General features: G+C 49.3%; 1 protein-coding gene across 1 annotated transcript in view; it reads left to right on the forward strand.

The window, feature by feature from the left end:
* CLASP1 (cytoplasmic linker associated protein 1) overlaps positions 1 to 12,891 on the forward strand; it is a 199,176-nt gene that overhangs the window by 146,048 nt on the left and 40,237 nt on the right. The window contains exons 24-29 of the mRNA XM_073545310.1: positions 94 to 201; positions 1,409 to 1,471; positions 3,408 to 3,511; positions 3,948 to 3,971; positions 6,525 to 6,769; positions 6,883 to 6,946. Of these exons, the coding sequence (XP_073401411.1) occupies positions 94 to 201; positions 1,409 to 1,471; positions 3,408 to 3,511; positions 3,948 to 3,971; positions 6,525 to 6,769; positions 6,883 to 6,946 (608 nt within the window). The remainder of the gene's footprint in view (positions 1 to 93; positions 202 to 1,408; positions 1,472 to 3,407; positions 3,512 to 3,947; positions 3,972 to 6,524; positions 6,770 to 6,882; positions 6,947 to 12,891) is intronic.

Below are 12,891 nucleotides of genomic sequence, written 5' to 3' on the forward strand. Positions count from 1 at the left end.
AGCATTAACCACTTGCTCCATTGAAGATTTTCTCAAATTTCTGCCTGTTATGTGTTGTAAATTAATGTGCTGCTTTTTCACATCGCATGCTAGCCCGGAGCAGCCGCATCCCCCGACCCAGCATGAGTCAGGGGTGCAGCCGCGACACCAGCCGAGAGAGCAGCCGGGATACGAGTCCCGCCAGGGGCTTTGCACCGCTTGGTAAGTATTGGCACATTGACATCCCTTTGTCCTCCCCATCCCTTCCCTCAGCTAATCCTGAGCACTCGGGACCCGTCCGTGTCCTTCCTTCCTGATCCCGCAGAAGTTAGCACACTTTATAACTAATCCCCCCTGTATGTGACCTGTGGTACCCCATCAGCTCATCAGTCTATAAGCGGCCATAATGTGCTGGGATCTGCTGTATAAGGGATTGTCACTAATATATTTTCACGTATTGGGGTGCACTGCCCTAGTTGGGAGGCGGCATTCACACATCCATGTTCCCTGATGCATGGACCTGCTGCCTCCATAGTGAAATATTCACCTGTGGGTCTGTAACGTTCGGGTCAGGAGATGGCAGCCGGTACATGCATCGTCCGTAGTTGTTGAATTCTCCTGCCTGTTCAGGACGGTGGAGCCCGCTGTGCCACCACCAGGACAGAAATCTCCTAAGCCATTACCTTGGATGTGTCCGACAAGGGCCCCCATAGGACAGTATGCCCGGTATGTCCAGCAGAGCCCAGTGTGCGGCCCTCCAGTTGCCGCAGGACTACATCTCCCATTTGGCCGCACTTTGTGGGCTCTGATAGTGCTGGACTCTGATCTTCCACTACTGCCCTATTATTGGGGTCCGGTGTGTGATAATGAGGTTTGTATTCGGGGTCTGGTGTCGCCTTTCTTACAATGCATGGTAGGTTAACCCTTACTAAACTACATCGACCCACCTCCTCTCAGTCGCATGGACCTTTAATTCTTGCGTCCTGTCTGGTGGCCTCTGTGTCGTTTCCCAATAGTGGATCTGCAAAGTGACGTTTATCAGTGTCTCTTCAGACTGCAGATCTCATCTTCCTTATAGCCAGAGAGTGGTCCGGCCAACAGGGTGCCCTTGTGGCTTGCACCTCAGCATGGCTCGGCATGGTGTTACCTGTGTTCACCAGCAGGGGGCAGGATAAGTCCATGTACCATGACCTGTAGTCTGTGCAGTGTCCTCGCATCTCCTGCCTCTGTCCTACGTGTGGTGGGATTCCTGCTGGAGTCAAGTGGTGATTGCAGGAATTCACGACCACACGCTCCGCTCTGTCCCATTCAGCTCGCACTCTGCTTTGTGTCACATCCACCCCCGGGACCCTCATATGTGTACGCTGCTTCTGTCTCCTGTTTTCTGCGTGTTAACCCTTTGGGTGTTTGCCATTCCTTCTTCTTGCAGCCTCTCGACGTCATTCCAGGTCCACTAGTGCGCTCTCCACCTCCGAGTCTGTGGGGCAGTCAGGTGATCCGGTGCTAACTGCATGCCCGCTCCGTCCTACATGCCCGCTTCGTCCTCCATGTGCTGACATCGCTGCTGCATGTCCATCACATCCGCCATTACGTGTTGCTTTGTGCCACTGGAATCTGATCTTTGCATATCTCATGCTCATTCATTATGATTTGCGTGTACACCTTATATTTTAAGGGTCCGCTCCCTTCTCCTGATGGGATTGCTTCTCTCCCCCATGTACATGGATCCTTGGGGTGTAATGATGAGAGTAGTAGTTTCTCTCGTTATCGTGTCGACTGTACCTGTGGTGTCAGTGATTAATGCTCCTTGTATACTGAGACCCCCGGGGTGCTGACAGCCATCGTTCCCTTTCTAGGTAGATCTCAGTGTGAGGTTCTGACATTGCACCTGAGTCTGACTCCCCCGGCATTTATGTGGAGGAGCTTGGGGTCAGCGATGACTAATAGGGGGCGCTCTACTACAGGCAGCAGAGGGGAGGGGGGCACTGGGGAGATTAGAGGGGGTGATCCCCCTTATAGCTTCACTCTGCATGATGGTGGTTATAGTACCTCTCCAGAACGCCTCCATGCCGTGGTGACGGGATCATTCTTGCAGTGCATTCTGGGTGGTATTGCCGTGTTTACTGGGGATCTGCTGTGCACAGGAGGAGGTTTGTTACAGTAGCCTCATGGCTGAGGTCACAGCTCGGGTCTCCTGCGCCAGCTGTGATGATGGTGGTTATAGTCAGTGTTGTCAGAGTCCAGATTTCTAGTATTATGATTATTGGACCTTTTTATGCCTCCGTTCAGCCCTCATGTCCTATAGGTGATGTATAGAGATCAGTGGACGCCTCCGTCCTGCAGTGTGGGGGTCTCAGGGCTCGGCTTGTACATCCGACAGCCCTGGGCTGATGATTCCCATCTGTACCGCAGCTTTATATAATCATTTCTGTAGAATTATTCATCCCATCACCGCTAACTTTCCTTCCTGCCATTCCTCCTCGCGTTCCTTCCGTACAGGTGAGCGGTGTATTAGGCATTGTTCACACGCTGCAGCCACATCACAGCCTAGTGGTCTCATGGCAAAGTGCTGCTTCACTGGAGAACGGCGGCGCCATTTAGGGTGTCCTGCCCGCTGCTGTGACGTGAGCGGGCACAGGCACACCGAGGCTGCAATGTGGCCACAACGCGTGAACGCAGCGGAGACCACGTCTGTCCTTTGATGCAGGTGGCTCCTTCATCAGTGCGTGTCTAGCTCTGGCTCTACAGCTGGCGAACTACAGCTCCCAGCATGCCCTGCTCCTGTCACAGCTGTAGAGACACGGCTTTGCCGGGGTCCTATTCTCTAAGTTGGTGCCGTCAGCATTATCCAGTCCGCTGTCCTGCTGAATTCCTGCAGTTCGTCTTTTTGGCTTCTGACGGGTCAATTATTCCCTTTTGTGGATGAAAAATATATAAAATATGCGTCTCACGGGCGTCCACAGATGGAGGTGCCGTAATGACCACCGCAGGCCATGGATGAGGCCCAGTGATATCAGCCGAATGTCCGCCATCTCCCCGACCATACAGATGGATAGCATCGTCTGAGCAGACGATAAGCGGCCACCGAACATCAGTGACGCCGCTGATCTGTAGACAGATGGGAAGACCGGGGAGCAGTCCGAGCGGAGAGACCCACACAATCCGGACCATTAATATGGACACGAGGTTGTCGTCTGAGTCTGCAGGGATCCCTTGTCCGTCTCCATGTAATACGGGGAATGGATAATTTAACGCTCAGACTGCTGTGTCCTGCGTGGTCGGGGGATGGTGGTCGGACGCTCAGTCTACACCCGGCTATATCCTGAGTGAGGAGGATTTTGCCCGTCAGTTGCCTCCGGGATTTCAGCTGCGGGGATTCTGCCTCTGAGCAGAGATTTTAACATTTTGCTTCTCTTTCTTTTGACAAGATCGCTATGGGATCAGCCAGTCGGGAAGAATACCGTCCTCCGTGAACGCCATGAGGGTGCTGAGCTCCAGCACGGACCTGGAAGCCGCCGTGGCCGATGCATTGGTAAGGTGAAACGCGTTGGTTCCCCGGCGTGTCATCTCCCACTGTCTATAGATGGGCAGCATGCAGCTCCTCTCTCGTACATGGTCATAGCTGTCATCCCTTGTCAACCCAAAGGGCAGAACTCCTGAACACCCTGGAATAATACAGGCGATGGTGGAAATATTGCGTAGATTTAATCCTCCGGTCATTACCGCTGCACCGTGATGGTCTCCTCCATATAAGACCCCCGAGCTGTCGCTGCCTGCGGTGGCGTCTGTGATTTCTGTCCCGTCGTGTTGACTCGTAGACGACCTGTAGACGTGCCGCGGCTCCTCGCTGTGTTGTGTGAACCTCCCCGGAGGATCTGGCGCCCGTGACCTCGTGTTGTCTCGTCTTCTCCTCTCCATTTAACCCTTGATTTTCATCCTTCTAATAACATTCTTAATTTCTTGTTTAGCTGCTGGGAGACCCCAGGAATAAGGTACGGCCATTTTTGTTATGTTCCGCCATGCCCACGTGGGATGAGTGTCGTTTCTGTGCACTGATTGTTTCTGAAGCAGGAGGCTCCGATCCGTGGCGTCCGCCGATGTACACGAGGCCTTCTCCGTGTGTATCAGGGAGGCCTGCTACTAGACCCCCAACATCTCTGCTGTCACTAAAGGGCCATATTCCTGTACAGACTGAAGTCCTGTCCTGGCCCAGTCCTGCTGGCAGCGGAGGCGAGACCCCGCTTTACGGGGCGTTCGACCAGAAGCCCCTTCAGATGTAAGGCAGGTCAATACACTGATTCTCCCGCCACATGGACATCCCCAATAGTCTGTACACGGGGTCGTCCACTTAAGGAGGGAACGTGCTCCGCAGCCCGATACAGGACTCGTCTGCGAATAAGTGCGAATCTGTTCAGTGCCTCGGCAGGGTCCACAGTCCTCATAGTCGCAGTGCTGAGGGTTTGCTACCTTAACATCCAGCAGTGTAAGCAATCCATGGTGAGCTATGTCTGCCCCACTGCCTCTGTACACACTGTAACAAACCCGTAGATGTCCAGCTGTTGATTTGATGATGGATTTTCAGCCTTTATTAGATGTGAACAGCGAGCAGAGAGCTTATTAATGGCGAAGAGTCAAGAAACCAAGTAAATTAGGAAGGTGCAGAATTTACAGAAACTCCAACGAATAAGCGGTAATATAATAGTCTTTATATGGCGCAAACATATTCCGCAGCGCTTTACAATACAACAGTTCATTTACAAGTCATAAGTAACAACATTCAAAGTAATATAATAATTAAAGTAATATGTGATAGGCGGGAGATGGCCGCAGACTGCAGTCATGTTACCTTGTGCCTCCTGCTCCTATGATGATAGTGGCCCCTGTATGGCCTTGGGGCCCAGTGATTGAAGGCTCTGCACGTACAACCTGCCTCCTTTAATAAAATAACCATCCCCCTGCAAAGCTGGGCTCCGAGACGATGTTTGTGCACTTTGGGTGGTCTGCTATAGAGTGGCCTGGGGGGGGGGTGCAAAGAGGTACTCTGCCCTTAAGCGGGGGGGCGGAGGTGCTCTGCACTTGGGAGGAGAGAGGTGCGAGGAGGTGCCTTGCCCTCGGAGTGAGAGGGGAGGAGGTGCGAAGAGGCACTCTGCCCTCAGGAGGGGGGGTGGAGGTGCTCTGCCCTCGGGGAAGGGGGGGGGAGGTTCTTTGCCCTCGGGGTGGGTGTGCTCTGCCTTCAGGGTGGGGTGCTCTGCCCTCAGGGGGAAGGGTGCGAGAAGGTTCTCTGCCCTCGGAGAAGGGGGGGTAGGTGCGAAGAGATGCTCTGCCCTCGGAGAAGGGGGGGGGGGGAGAGGTGCGAAGAGATGCTCTGCCCTCGGAGTGGGAGTGGTTCGAAGAGGCACTCTGCCCTCAGGTGGGGGGGCGGAGGTGCTCTGCCCTCTGGAGGGGAGAGTTACGAGGAGGTGCTCTGCCCTCTGGGGGGTGGGGGAGAGGTGCAAGGAGGTGCTCTGCCTTCAGGGTGGGGTGCTCCGCCCTCTGTGTGGGGGGGTGCGAGGAGGTGTCCTGCCCTCGGGGTGGATGGGCGCTCTGCCCTCGTCTGCAGCACATTTCCTCACTCACATGGTCTGATCCTGTGGTTTCTTATGGCAGGGCTCAACATGGCGGTGTCATGAATGTTGACTGTAGACATGAGTTGCTGTAGACTGGCGATGTCTTATTCTTGAGCGTCTGTCTGTTGTTTTCACGGAGCAGCTGAGATTCTGACCCCAGAGACGATTCCAGCAATGCAGTGCGGATGGTAGGGCACAGCGTCCTGTTCAGCTTGTGTGACCCTATTGGTCACTTATCCATTACAGCATCAAACATCAAGGCCTCGACCGGTGCTTCCTGCTGTTTTGGTGCCGGGGACGCGGTGGCTGGTTACCAGGGGCACGCTACCACTTCTTACATCCCTGATGATAGTGGAAGTGACTGTGTTTGTGCCGGTGACGCCCAAGTAAGCTCTTCCAGATATAATCTATAAATAGGGAACCATCCGCGGTTAATGATGAGATCGGGGCGATCACTTCATGTAAAGGATGGAACCCGCTGATCCCACATCGTCCCTTCACCTGGTGCAGGCGCACTGCCTCCATCGTGTCTGGAGTAATGGTTGTGTCATTAAATCTCTGTATTTACTATGGGAAATCAGTCCACTAAGAAAAATATGACTCCACTTTCCTGTATTTCTTGGGGTCTCTCTATCATGTTCATCTCGCCGCAGAGCATCTCCTCTACCATACCTGCAGAACATCGCGGCCCTGCAATATGCAATCACTGCTTTCCTGGGATTTGTATGGGGGCAAAGAACGCTCCGGATGGGGGAGGGATCATGTAACGTTCTGGATCTTACATCTTTGGAAATGGGGGACAAGTTTTGGGGTTTGTACATTGGATTTCCAGGTGATTGAGCCCGGACGGGTCTGTGCCTCCACGTCCTGTGTATTCTGCATCCTGTGTAATCATGGCGAGATGTGCAGACTCCTGGTAATGGGAGATTTTATTTGCAGAAAAAGCCGGTGAGGCGACGTTACGAGCCGTATGGGATGTACTCTGATGACGATGCAAACAGTGACGCCTCCAGCGCATGCTCAGAAAGGTCTTATGGCTCGAGAAATGGAGGGATCCCGCACTACCTGCGCCAAACTGAGGATGTGGCCGAGGTCCTGAACCACTGCGCCAGCTCCAACTGGTCCGAGAGGAAAGAGGGGCTCATTGGCCTGCAGAACCTGCTGAAAAGTCAGCGGACGCTCAGGTGAGTGCTGCCATGTCTGTGCGCCCAGCTAGAGGCTGCAGCTTTAGGACTCCTTGTCATTCTCGAGTTGGATTCAATTTTTTTTTTTTATCACAGATGTTTTTGTTTTGCAGCCGGGTGGAACTGAAGAGGCTTTGTGAGATCTTCACTCGGATGTTTGCAGACCCCCACAGTAAGGTAGGTGCCCCTCATACACCAGGGGAGGCTCTGGATGTCACCAGGGATGGGCGAAGCAGCAGATTCTCTCTGTGTAGTCCTCTATCTCATTGTTGCCTCCGGCTGCTGCTTGTTTGCGCTGCTTGCTGTGGTTTCTGTGGTGTTGTGTATTGTATGAGCAGCTTTTGGGGGTCACCCAGGCTGTAACATAAGGGAGATGAGGGTCTTGCCTGAAGCCACAAAGAATCGGTGTATGTCTATAATCTCTGCATGCATCTAAGCTGCGGTGCTGCGGCTGCACGAGTGGCGGACCGGATAGAAATAACTGCAGATTGTATGTGATGATGGCGGAGCAGTCACGGGGAGACACGGCATGTGGGGATGCATGGAGGGCCACTTCGGGGGATGACTGTTCTGGGGTGATTTCTGGACTCTAACCTGCTCCCCAACTTTAGGGTATATTTCCACGGTCAGGAAACACTGCGTGCTTGATTCTGCATGCAGCTGCAGCGTCAAACACGCAGCGTCCAGATGTTACAGCATAGTGGAGGGAAATCCCGTCTTTCCAGATCGCAGCATGTCTGTTTACAATGTGGTGACGCTCCGTCGCCACACCGTAAATTTACCATATACTATCATTAGATGCGGTAAAACTGCATCTATTGATTAGTCACATGAGTAATAACTGTGTAAACGCAGCTTACTATGCATGTCTACTAATTAAAATAGAGTTCTTACCTGTCCCGCCGCCGGAAGTCTGCGTCCACTGTAGTTCTCGCGATAACTTAGCTTATCGCGAGAACTGCCGTGCACGTGACCGGGGGTTATCTCCGGTCACTAGGCTAGTTCTCACGGTCAGCTGACCATGAGAACTACAGTGTAGGTCAGTGATTTTCAACCTTTTTTGAGCCGCGGCACACTTTTTATACGTAAAAAATCCCGGGGCACACCACCAACCAAAATGGCACAAAATGACACTAAAACAGTACATATTATACATATAGTTAATAATATAGATTCTAAATGTATTTTTACTCACTCAGTGTGAGGTCCTTTCAATAAATTATTTATTTTAAAAAAGTTAAATAAAAAAGGATAACCCCCTCATATATACAATCCCATGTAACCTCATACATACAGTCCCATGTATTCCTATATATATATATATATATATATATATATATATAATATACAGTCCCATGTAAAGTCATACATACAGTCCCACGTATATGAGCCACATAATTATCAGCATATACTATATATATATATATATATATATATATATATATATATATATATATATATATATATATATATATATATATATATATAGTATATGAGCTGGTGCTTGTACTCCAGCCTCATGGCCATAGTATTTCTCATTGTACCCCTTTATATTGCAGTATATGAGCCACATACAGTCATGGCCAAAAGTATTGACACCCCTGCAATTCTGTCAGATAATATTCAGTTTCTTCCTGAAAATGATTGCAAACACAAATTCTTTGGTATTATTATCTTCATTTAATTTGTCTTAAATGAAAAAACACAAAAGAGAATGAAGCAAAAAGCAAAACATTGATCATTTCACACAAAACTCCAAAAATGGGCCGGACAAAAGTATTGGCACCCTCAGCCTAATACTTGATTGCACAACCTTTAGCCAAAATAACTGCGACCAACCGCTTCCGGTAACCATCAATGAGTTTCTTACAATGCTCTGCTGGAATTTTAGACCATTCTTCTTTGGCAAACTACTCCAGGTCCCTGATATTTGAAGGGTGCCTTCTCCAAACTGCCATTTTTAGATCTCTCCACAGGTGTTCTATGGGATTCAGGACTGGACTCATTGCTGGCCACCTTAGAAGTCTCCAGTGCTTTCTCTCAAACCATTTTCTAGTGCTTTTTGAAGTGTGTTTTGGGTTATTGTCCTACTGGAAGACCCATGACCTCTGAGGTAGACCCAGCTTTCTCACACTGGGCTCTAAATTATGCTGCAAAATTTGTTGGTAGTCTTCTGACTTCATAATGCCATGCACATGGTCAAGCAGTCCAGTGCCAGAGGCAGCAAAGCAACCCCAAAACATCAGGGAACCTCCGCCATGTTTGACTGTAGGGACCGTGTACTTTTCTTTGAATGCCTCTTTTTTCTCCTGTAAACTCTATGTTGATGCTTTTGCCCTAAAAGCTCTACTTTTGTCTCATCTGACCAGAGAACATTCTTCCTAAATGTTTTAGGCTTTTTCAGGTAAGTTTTGGCAAACTCCAGCCTGGCTTTTTTATGTCTCGGGGTAAGAAGTGGGGTCTTCCTGGGTCTCCTACCATACAGTCCCTTTTCATTCAGATGCCGACGGATAGTACGGGTTGACACCGTTGTACCCTCTGACTGCAGGGCAGCTTGAACTTGTTTGGATGTTAGTGGAGGTTCTTTATCCAACATCCGCACAATCTTGCGTTGAAATCTCTTGTCAATTTTTCTTTTCCGTCCACATCTAGGGAGGTTAGCCACAGTGCCATGGGCTTTACACTTCTTGATGACACTGCGCACGGTAGACACAGGAACATTCAGGTCTTTGGAGATGGACTTGTAGCCTTGAGATTGCTCATGCTTCCTCACAATTTGGTTTCTCAAGTCCTCAGACAGTTCTTTGGTCTTCTTTCTTTTCTCCATGCTCAATGTGGTACACACAAGGACACAGGACAGAGGTTGAGTCAACTTTAATCCATGTCACCTGGCTGCAAGTGTGATTTAGTTATTGCCAACACCTGTTAGGTGCCACAGGTACGTTATAGGTGCTGTTAATTACACAAATTAGAGAAGCATCACATGATTTTTCGAACAGTGCCAATACTTTTGTCCACCCTCTTTGTTATGTTTGGTGTGGAATTATATCCAATTTGGCTTTAGGACAATTCTTTTTGTGTTTTTTCATTTAAGACAAATTAAATGAAGATAATAATACCAAAGAATTTGTGTTTGCAATCATTTTCAGGAAGAAACTGAGTATTATCTGACAGAATTGCAGGGGTGTCAATACTTTTGGCCATGACTGTAATTATCCCTTTCTTTTAGTAATATGCCCCATCATTATCCCCTTCTTTTAGTAATATGCCCCATCATAATCCCCTTCATGTAGAAATTGCCCATTCCACTACCTCCATCATTTCCTTCTCCCCACCACCCCATTATTGCCCTTTCGACAACCCCATCATTGCCCTCTCCCCACCACGGCCGCCTTATCACCCCCATCACCGCCTTCTCCATTGCCCTCTCCCCATCACCGCCTTCTCCATGACTCCCATCATTGCTTCTCATCACATCCATCAACTCGCCTACACACGCACACACACACCTCTCACCTAGACACACACACACACACACACACACACACACACACCCCTCACCTCTCCTCACCGGCAGCTTCCTCACTGGCACAGCAGCCGCGGGGCTGAATGATGATGTCATCCAGCCGCGCTGCTGACTGCTGTGTCAGGGAGGAAGCGACACAGGAACACGGGACTGCTGCCTCTCCGACCAGCCGCCCTGCTTGCCTCCACATGGCTAATTTGCATCACATGTAAATTAGCCATGCGGACACGCGGCACACCCGACCATGTGTCGCGAAACACTGGTTGAAAACCACTGGTGTAGGTGACTGCCGGAGATCTCCAGTGGTCATCTACAAGCTCTGCTATATCCGGATGTCTTGCATCCTGTTGTAGCAGTGCTGGACTCGTTGTGGGACACTCGTGATTAAATGGACTATGTCGGACAGGGAGTATTTGTGTTTGGTGGTTGTTTTTTTTTTTTGTTTTTTTTTTTCAGGAGATCAATGGCTTCTCTTGGATTTGGGCAATATCCATGGACCCGCTCTGGGCTGTGAATATCAGCGCGCAGCTGTCTGCTTAGCCTTTCTAGCTATAAATTATAGGGGGACCCTACGTTGTTTTTATTTGGGGGTGGGGGGGGCTATTTTAATTGCCAGATAGATATATCGCTAGACAGATCTATCTATCTATCTATCTATCTATCTATCTATCTATCTATCTATCTATCTATCCCATATCTACCATCTATCTATTTATCTGTGTAATGGTGTGTGGGTTGGACAAATGTAAAAGAGGAGGTTGGACCAGAAATGACATCACAAATCTTTTTTTTTTTTTTAACCCCTTAACGACCGCCGATACGCCTTTTAACGGCGGTAATTAAGGGTACTTAAACCACAGCGCCGTTAATTCACGGCGCTGTGATTTAAGTGAATAGCGCCCCCCAGTGTCGGATTTTCTCCGGGGTCTCGGCTGCCAGGGGTAGCCGAGACCCCAGAGAACATGAATCGGTCGGTTTTTACCGACCCCCGCTTTTGCGATCGCCATTATTAACCCTATAACGGCGACCGCAAAAAAAAAAAAAAAGCCGCGATTTTACATTTAATTTCTCTTTCCTCTGATGTGATCGCACATCAGAGAATAGAGAAATAGGGTCCCCTCCCGGCACCTCTCCCTTGTCCTCCGTCCCCTCCCAGTGGTCCCGCGCCCGCCGGCGTCATCCGATGGGCGCCGCCATCTTGAAAATGGCGGGCGCATGCGCAGTGCGCCCGCCGGGAATCTGCTGGCTCCGGCTGGCAGATTCCATTCATTATTTTGATCACTATGATAAACGATCATAGTGATCAAAATAATAAAAATAGTACATAACCCCCCCGTTTATCACCCCCTTATATAGGCACACATAATGAAATAAAAAAAAATTTTTTTTTTCAGTTTTCCATAAGGGTTAGGGTTAGGCTAGGGTTAGGCTAGGGTTAGGCTAGGGTTAGGCTAGGGTTAGGCTAGGGCTAGGGTTAGGCTAGGGTTAGGGTTAGGCTAGGGTTAGGGTTAGGCTAGGGTTAGGCTAGGGTTAGGGTTAGGCTTGGGCTAGGGTTAAGGGTTAGGGTTGGGCTAGGGTTAAGGGTTAGGGTTGGGCTAGGGTTAAGGGTTAGGGTTGGGCTAGGGTTAGGGCGAACTAGGATTAGGGTTAGAATTAGGATTAGGGTTGGGATTAGGATTAGGGTTGGGATTAGGGTTAGGGGTGTGTTGGGGTTAGGGTTGGAGTAAGAATTGAGGGGTTTCCACTATTTACCAACTTTGGGGGTCTAAAAATTGGGGTCTAAAAAAAATCACTTTTGTGGAAATAAAAGACTTTTTATTTTCACGGCTCTGCGTTTATAAACTTGTGACGCGCTTGGGGGTTCAAAGTGCTCACCACACATCTAGATAAGTTCCTTAGGGGGTCTAATTTCCAAAATGGGGTCACTTGTGGGGGGTTTCCACTGTTTAGGCCCATCAGGGGCTCTGCAAACGCAACATGATGCCCGCAGACCATTCCATCAAAGTCTGCATTCCAAAATGGCACTCCTTCCCTTCCAAGCTCTCCCATGCGCCCAAACAGTGGTTCCTCCCCACATATGGGGTATCAGCGTACTCAGGACAAATCGCATAATAACTGTGGGGGTATGATTTCTCCTGTTACCCTTGTAAAAATAAAAATTTGGGGGCGAAAAGATCATTTCTGTGGAAAAAAAAATGGATTTCTTATTTTCACGGCTCTACGTTATAAACTTCTGTGAAGCACTTGAAGGTTCAAAGTGCTCACCACACATCTAGATAAGTTCCTTAATGGGTCTAGTTTCCAAAATGGGGTCACTTGTTGGAGTTTTCCACTGTTTAGGCACATTAAGGGCTCTCCGAATGCAACATGGCATCCGATCTTAATTCTAGCCAATTCTGCGTTGAAAAAGTCAAACGGTGCTCCATCCCTTGCGAGCTCTGCCGTGTGCTGAAAAAGGGGTTTACCCCCACATATGGGATATCGGCGTATTCAGGAGAAATTGTACAACAAATTTTGTGGTTGATTTTCTCTCTTAACACTTGTGAAAATAAAAAAAATTGGTTCTGAAGTAATTTTTTTCCAAAAAAAAGTTAAA

This window comes from Dendrobates tinctorius, unplaced genomic scaffold, assembly GCF_039654945.1.
Source record: "Dendrobates tinctorius isolate UK_male_01 unplaced genomic scaffold, ASM3965494v1 ptg000143l, whole genome shotgun sequence".
Classification (NCBI taxonomy): domain Eukaryota; kingdom Metazoa; phylum Chordata; class Amphibia; order Anura; family Dendrobatidae; genus Dendrobates; species Dendrobates tinctorius.